The sequence below is a fragment of the Lactuca serriola genome, chromosome 6 (assembly GCF_051521515.1).
Source record: "Lactuca serriola cultivar US96UC23 chromosome 6, Lser_US96UC23_V15, whole genome shotgun sequence".
NCBI lineage: Eukaryota > Viridiplantae > Streptophyta > Magnoliopsida > Asterales > Asteraceae > Lactuca > Lactuca serriola.
The window spans coordinates 109,123,017-109,130,882 of NC_136413.1; the positions used below are offsets into that span (position 1 = coordinate 109,123,017).

At 29.6% G+C, this 7,866-nt stretch overlaps 1 protein-coding gene across 1 annotated transcript; it reads right to left on the reverse strand.

Annotated features, from left to right (window-relative positions):
• Positions 1-1,683: 1,683 nt before the first annotated feature.
• LOC145056653 (aluminum-activated malate transporter 12-like) lies at positions 1,684-5,883 on the reverse strand. Its single transcript, XM_079004362.1, has 6 exons — positions 5,506-5,883; positions 5,223-5,363; positions 4,654-4,926; positions 3,151-3,272; positions 2,896-3,039; positions 1,684-2,450 (listed from the first exon to the last, which is right to left on the reverse strand). The coding sequence occupies exons 1-6, from the start codon at positions 5,801-5,803 to the stop codon at positions 1,854-1,856; spliced, it is 1,575 nt and encodes a 524-aa protein (XP_078860488.1). The 5' UTR covers positions 5,804-5,883; the 3' UTR covers positions 1,684-1,853.
• Positions 5,884-7,866: the final 1,983 nt, after the last annotated feature.

Sequence of the window (7,866 nt, forward strand, 5' to 3'; positions counted from 1 at the left end):
AATAGAAATCAGATTATGAGGGAGTGAGTGATGAGTGAGGTCTGATGAGTTTAGATAGCAGAGACATTAGCAAAGTCATAAAAATAAGGATAGGGAGGTGTATTTAGAAATCGGGAGATGAGAGAGGAGAGTTTAGGAAAATTATTGTTCTTCTTATGTTCTTAACATAAACAGTACACATGGAGAGAGTATATAGTTATTACCTATCGACATAAGTGCCTCTTGACAAACCGATGATTGGAAAAACCAATCGACTCATCGTCTTCTTCAACTTTACCTTTCGTCTTTCTAGCAACATGAAAGATGACAACCCGACTCCTAATCACAGTCTTGAACGGCGGAACTCTGTGGTGAAACCGATAGCAACTTGAAACGAGATTCAAGTAAGTCAAATTCAAGATTCATGAAATTCTAGGGCACACGAGGCTACATGCCGCCTGAATTTCAGTCTATCGGAGTTCCGACACATAAGTCCGACTTGTACGCTTTTCGAGTTGTACTTCTGGAGATATTGTAAGGCGAAGAAGGCAAGTGAGGAAGGAAGGAAGGAGCGTCGATAACTAGGGCAAGCCGACAGTCACTCTCTGGAGGGGGAAAGAAGGAGCATCGTAATTAGGGCAAGAGGGAAACTGAGAACAAAAGTGGAGGATAAAAAAGAAGCGGGTTCTCAAAATTTTTGGGATTTCATTTTCCCCAACTCTACTAAACGCGCCTTTTCATTAAATTTATAAAGCGACACTTCTAGAGGACGCCCACTTAAGACACTTCTAGAGGACGCCCACTTAAGATACAGCGCCCTCCGTGTTTTTAATCTTTTTTTTCTTATTACGCTAATTTAAGGGCATGCAATAATGCGTGTCCCCTATCCTTAAATTTTTTGAAGAGATGACATTTTTTTAATGTCACTCTCTTTTGCGTAATATAAATCAACGAGTGTCGTGGTTTGCGCTTCGTAAAAGGGTCTTTTTCTTGTAGTGCGGTTGACCGATGGCTGCAAGTTGATCACAAATTGAGTTAAACTTTCAACCATAATTAGAGACAGAAGAGGAACCTTCTTGCACTTGGTGAAGAGAGTCCTTAAGATTTTGCATAGGTTCAACAAAAACATGACAGTATGCGGCTTTAGGTGTGACCCAAACATATCGAGTAGTACATAGGCTGAGAATTTCATCCATGATGTATTCTGTGGGGGAGGCTTGAAGGATAATAATGGCCTTATGATCAACTTCTTCCCAGGAAGCAAAAGTGGGATTCGGGGAAGTTTTGTCTTCAACCATAATTGTCTCGGGAAGAGGAATAGAGGAACCATTAATATGAGTGATTTAGTTTTGATATTTGAGAAGGGGAGTAATCTGGTACTTCCATAGTGGTAGTTTGAAGAGGATAACTTGATGGTTAGCATATGAAGAATGGTCTTAAGAGAAAGAGTACCATCTTGGAGGAGCTTCATGATGCCATTATCGAGAAGAAGTAGTGTTGGTTATAAGAATTGATTAGGAAGAGATCAACAATTGGCTGATACCATATAAGAATATATTTTATCAAGCTCCAATAATCTTGGAGTGGTGTATATTCTATTATATATAATCAATACAAGAGTACATGATAAGATATATTTAAAATACAACAAGATCCTATAAATTAGGAGAAGATAAAGTTATTTATGGTTTGGCAATCTTATCATTAATAAAAGATATACTAATATCCTTTTGATTTTCAAATGCTTTCAATGATATACATGTACAAAATCAATAATAACACAAAGTAGTCGGTCTGAAACTATCACATTTCTAATAAATGGTTTACAAATACAAAGTCCATAATAGAAAAAAGAAATAGTATTACTATTAAAACTATTCGACAGGATCAGAAGGCAAATTAATCTCCATTTTAGATTTCTCATCCACGTCGACAATCACATGGTCATCAAAGTCTTTAAAGCAAGCAATCCTCCCTAATTCCTCCACTTCTTCAATCACAAGATCAAGTTTTGCCACCGCCTCCACCAACAATGCTACAAATGCTGCAAATGGCAACGCCTCTGAGAACTCTAAACTCGTGATTGCAATCTTGCTCAATGTCGGCCTCAAGAACCTCCCCTCCACTTCCAACTGCTTGGAAACTCTTTTTGATTTCCACTCATATAATGCTGATGATTCGGTTTTTACACTTGATAACTGCTTTTCAGGCTTTAATCGTGTTGTTTCTGCCACTAGGGCTAGCATGTTTGCGGTATTGTTAGGGCCGTTCGGCCCAAGAAAGAGTCGCGGTTGTGATTTTAGGGCTGTGTCTAGGTCTTGTAGGGCTTGGTGGAGGTGATCAGAGAGTACTTCTGGTGAACATTGGCGACGGTTTCGTATGCTATCTGCTAGTTCCATTAGGGCTTTGGATACTTCAGTTGCTAGGCGAGTGCATGGATCTTTAAACAACAATCGAACGGATTTTGGTGTCTGAAAATGCCAAAATGGAAGGATCAAATTTTATTCAATAACTAATTGGTAAATTAGCAATAGCTTTGGTTTGATAAAGTGTTTGTGCATAAATGATGTTGAAATTATTTTCTACTTTCAGGAAAATGGTTCATATTTTGTGTAACGATAGGAAAAAAAAATGAGGTCGTATTTGTGAAATATTAGCACTTAATGGAAAAAATGATATATTTTACTTTAATAGAAAACATTCATACATAATGTAATACCATAAAATAAATGGCTTGCTAATTGCATCATTACATAAAAAGATAAGACGATCATTTATTTTAGATAACTTATTTATTTTAAAAGAAAGCATCTTTGTACATACAACACTCTTGTTTAAGACATGTATTATTAATCTATTAAGCACTTTATCCATACAACATTTAATAAGCTAAAATTTTATATGGGCAAAAGATACCTGAATTTCAGTTCGTAAACATCCATGAAGAGCAACGACCGTATATCCAAAATGTCGAAGAACTGCTCCGAGTTTAACGTATTGTTGCCAGGGGATTGGATCACAATGCCATGAGTGTCGTGGCTCCCAACTCGTATGTAAAGCCTGTAAGTTATATCAACTTTATTGAATGTAACTCCAAATGATTGTTTTCTGATATGTTACAAGAACCCATTAATTATAATATGCATCTAAAACAACAAAAAAGTATTGTACCAGGGTTTCGTCTGTGGACTTTGAGTCTAGAACTGCCTTGTAGTTCTCGTAAATAGGATCCTCCATTGAGTTATCTTTCCCCACGTTTGTTTCTCTGTCGCTAAAGTATTCATTGACACAAGCTGTAATTTTTTAAAATCCCACATAAATACATTTTAAAAGTTACTTTTTCCTTCAACATAAAAAATCATATATGTTATATCTTATACTATATTATAAAGCATATTAGTCATATCTTGAATTTTAAGAGGTATAAGTTACAAAGTTTTTTGTATAAATCAATTATACATAAATAAATCATTAATATTTACTAAAAGTTTGAAACCTTGAATTAAGGAAATTTATTAAAAAGTTTAATTTGAAGCAAAATGACAATTTTAAAATGTTAAATTCCTATATATGAATTAGTTTATATTTCTTAAATTTGACACCGATGTTAATTAATTTACATCAAATGTATGAATAGATAACACAGAGTCAAGATCAAATAAGAAGGAAACTTTTGATAAGAAGGTAAGAAGTTTTTTTTTTTCTATATATTTGTTTTGCGAACAAACAAAATGAATCATTAGATGATTCATTTTTAAGATGATTCACAAAAAAAAAATTCTCAAAAAACATCTCGATTATTCATTTATACAATGATTTTGTTGTTATTCACTAAAATTGTCGTAAAAATAAATTTTTTCTTAATTTACTTAAAAATGAATCATAAAGATGTTTTTTTGGGAATTTTTTCTTGTGAATCATCTTACAAATGAATCATCTAGTGATTCATTTATTTTGTTCGTCAAAAAAATATGTAGAAAAAAAACTTCTTACCTTCCTAAAAAAAAAATTCTTACCGGATTTATAACCAGATAACACAAATATAAGGTCTAAACATAAATATTTTATTTAAAAGTGATAATTTTTATACATAATAACTAATAATAAAATATAATAATTATATCCTCGTAAAAAAATTATTCACCAAAAGTGTTGTTTATCGTCGCCGTTTTGCAGGCACGCATCTAGTGTGTGTATATATATATATATATATATATATATATATATATATATATATATATATATATATATATATATATATATATATATATATATATATATGTTATTTGTAAAACAAAAAACCCCAAAAATCATAAAAATGCATAAAAAAATACCTAGACATTACAAAACTTTTTTTTAAAAATTTTTTATCAAAAAATCACAGCCATTTTGACTATTTTACTGAAAAAAAAAATAAAAAAAACTTTTTTTTTTTTTTGTAAAGAAAGAAAATTTTTGAAAAAAAATTTCAGCGACTTTATATTAAAGATGGGGAATATGGATTTTGTAAAGTATTCAGTTTAGCTTATTGAATTCTAAAAATTTAAATTATTTTTGAAACACAGCCCCAAACACCCGATAATGTTTTATAAAATTGTTCATATTTTTTTATGATTACCTTTTAAATTGCAAAAACTATTGAAACACGATATTTCAAGAATCGTAATTGCTTACCTTCAATTGATTTTGCCAAACCTTCAATTTTCGATACTGAAAAATTATGAAGATTTTCTCCTGACCAGTTCGGGAAGATAAAAAGGCTCATGACAATGCAAACCCCCGATCCAATAGCCATGGTGTAGAGTCGCTCACGAGCTATCTTTAGCACGTCTTCAACACGATAACTTGAAATAGTAATTAAATTAAATGTCAAGAGGAATATAATGACACCGTAGTCATAATTTTTTTTTACTGTTGGAAAAAACCTCAAATACGTACTCATAGCTCCTGCAAACACAAATTGATGTAAAATGTAAACATAATAGGATTAAATGCAAAAAATAGCAACATACTTTTATGATTTGTTAAAGAAAATTTAATTTAAAGTATATTGATATAATATTTTTTTTAAATACAATATTATAGTTATGTAGATTTTCAAAGTATAGTGTTTCAATAAAAAAAATTGAAAATATAAATGATAACATAAAAAGTATTATAATTCAGAAACAAATAGAAGTATGATTGTTGTTTTTTTACATTTACACCAAAATAAATAAACAGCTAGCTAGTGCAATATTTACCTATCAAAAAGACCAAAGCTCCTATGAAAATGGCACAAAAAACCTTCCCAGTTTCTCTAGCGATATACTCGAATAAGAAAGCCAATGATCCTGCCAACAGTGTTCCAAGACCTCTATTCAATCCTTTGCATAACGTTGCCCCTTTCAAAAAATAAAAAAATAAATATTATTAATTAATTTACAGCTTCATATATAAACCACTAAATATAATAATAGTCTATCAATTATTGATGCATGAAACCAATTGTAACTAAGTACTATATATAAAAACTTAATAAATTACCTGCAGTGAACTCAAGCACAACCACAACAGTCATGACAGCCCAAATGGCGTTCTGCCCGATCCCATTGAACAAAGGCTCTAAAAGATATAGCAAAGAAACCAAAGTGAGTGATAATCCAACTTTTACTGAATGAATTGCCCTTCGTGGATCATCTCGACCCACTTTCAAAATTTTCTGACATGTCAACCCTAAAAACTTCTTTGTCGTCTCCATGTAAACTCCTACTCGATTCTTCAGAACGTCTGTAGCAGAGTACATACTGGAAACAGAAGAAGCAGCAACATCGATGGAACACATATTGAAAACTCTTAATAGAAAGAATAAGATCAAACACTTTTGGTTTGTAGAGAAAGGTGTCAAAAACTTTTCAAGTTGTATTAATGCCACCTTTAGCTATATATATGCGACTTGTTTAAATTTATAGGTGTATGTGGGTGGTTAAAAAGCTACTTGGTTAAATTTAATAGGTGTACTGTATGTGCCTATTATGCATATATACGTATAGAAAAGGATTTTTGGACAATAAATTTATATAGTTATAATATTCGGACATCGTATAAAACCTAATTTTTCGTAGTGGTCCGGTTAATATTTAGATTTTTTTACGATTTTTGAAAATTTAATAGGTAATAATGTTTTTTTCCAGATATGAGATTAAGCCCAAACAAGTATCATTACTTATTTTAAATCTAGAAATAATGTGCAAGAGTATGACCAGTAAAAAGTTGAATGATTTAACCGAATAAAAGTATGTTGCGATAATTTAATCGGATAAAAGCCTGCTGTGAGTTTATGTATTAGTTTTATAAATGTCTAACGTTTTATTAATGCAATTTATAACATGTTATAAAATTTAGTTAACAATAGTAAAGATAAGTAACGTTTACAAAATAAAGAAAAAAAAATTAACGTATTAGAAATATTTCCTTAAGTATAAATTTTTTGTTTGGAAAAGTTATTTTTAGAGAACATATCCTATAACGCTTAAAATAACTTTTCTTAATTAGTTATTAGTTCGTAATACTCTATCTCCATTTAAAAAAAACATTTAAATGTTGTATTTGGTTTGTCACTCTTTGTACGATGATATTTAAATTAATAAAAACTTCATTGATTAAAAAAAAATGATGATAGATTTTTATATGCGAAGTTTATAAAAACTAAATACATTTATAATTTATAAAGTTTAATGTGTTTATAACATTTTATTTTTATATAATTTGATTATTTAATTTTTATAATTTGTTGAATTTACAAATTAAGCTCAATAAACTGCCACTTCAAAACCATATTAGGAACATGGCCTCATTTTCTTGCATTCAAACAATTGAATAAACGTTTAAGCACAACCACAACACTCTAAGAATTGTTCTTTATTATATACTAATATTATTGAAATAGAACAGTTCCAGGTAATAAATGGCAGCGCGTGGTGATGTAAATTGTTACATAGAGAAAAAGTTTGATAGCCGGTTTGGTGTCACATGTTGTCCATTTAAAGGTGACGTACATATTAAAGAAGTCAACTTCTATTTGAAATCATATTGAAAAGGAAAGATAGTCACAAGGGCAGGTAAAATCTTTCCTAAGTTTAAAAGTTGGTTTCCAAATTAATAATTGTTGGACGTAATTATTGAGTCATTTATCGTTTATAAAAAAAAAAAAAAAAAAAAAAAAAAAAAAAAAAAGAGGTTTAAGCCGAACGGTGTAAGAGCACGGCATTCTAAAGTGATGGTGACTTAGGGTTTACACCGTACCAATAACACAACACTTTGGTGTGGTGCAGTGATAATGTTGTGGTTTGTGGAAGGGTAGAGGGTCTTTCTCTTCTTTTTTTCAATCTACAAAAAATTTAAAGACTAATATATATATATATATATATATATATATATATATATATATATATATATATATATATATATATACTAATAAAAAAGTAGCTTTTTTGTCATGTGTCATTATATTAGACATTTTAATTAATATGTTGCCACTTGTCAATTTATTAGTTTTTCATTTTAAATTTATTGGACCTTCTCATTAATGTGATTCTATTTTAAATTTTAAATGTTAAATTATTGTTTTCATTAATTCACAAATAAAAAATATCTAATATATATTAAAAATTAATTTTATATATTTATTTGAATCAATGATTATAATTTCACATAACTAATAAAAATATCTCTTAAATTAATAATTTATTTAAAATAATTTATTAATAATTTTGAGTTTTTACAATAAAAGTTTGATTAATTTTATAATTGTGGTTCCCACGGGTTATAAACTAGTATATATATATATATATATATATATATATATATATATATATATATATATATATATACTAGGAAACTTATTAA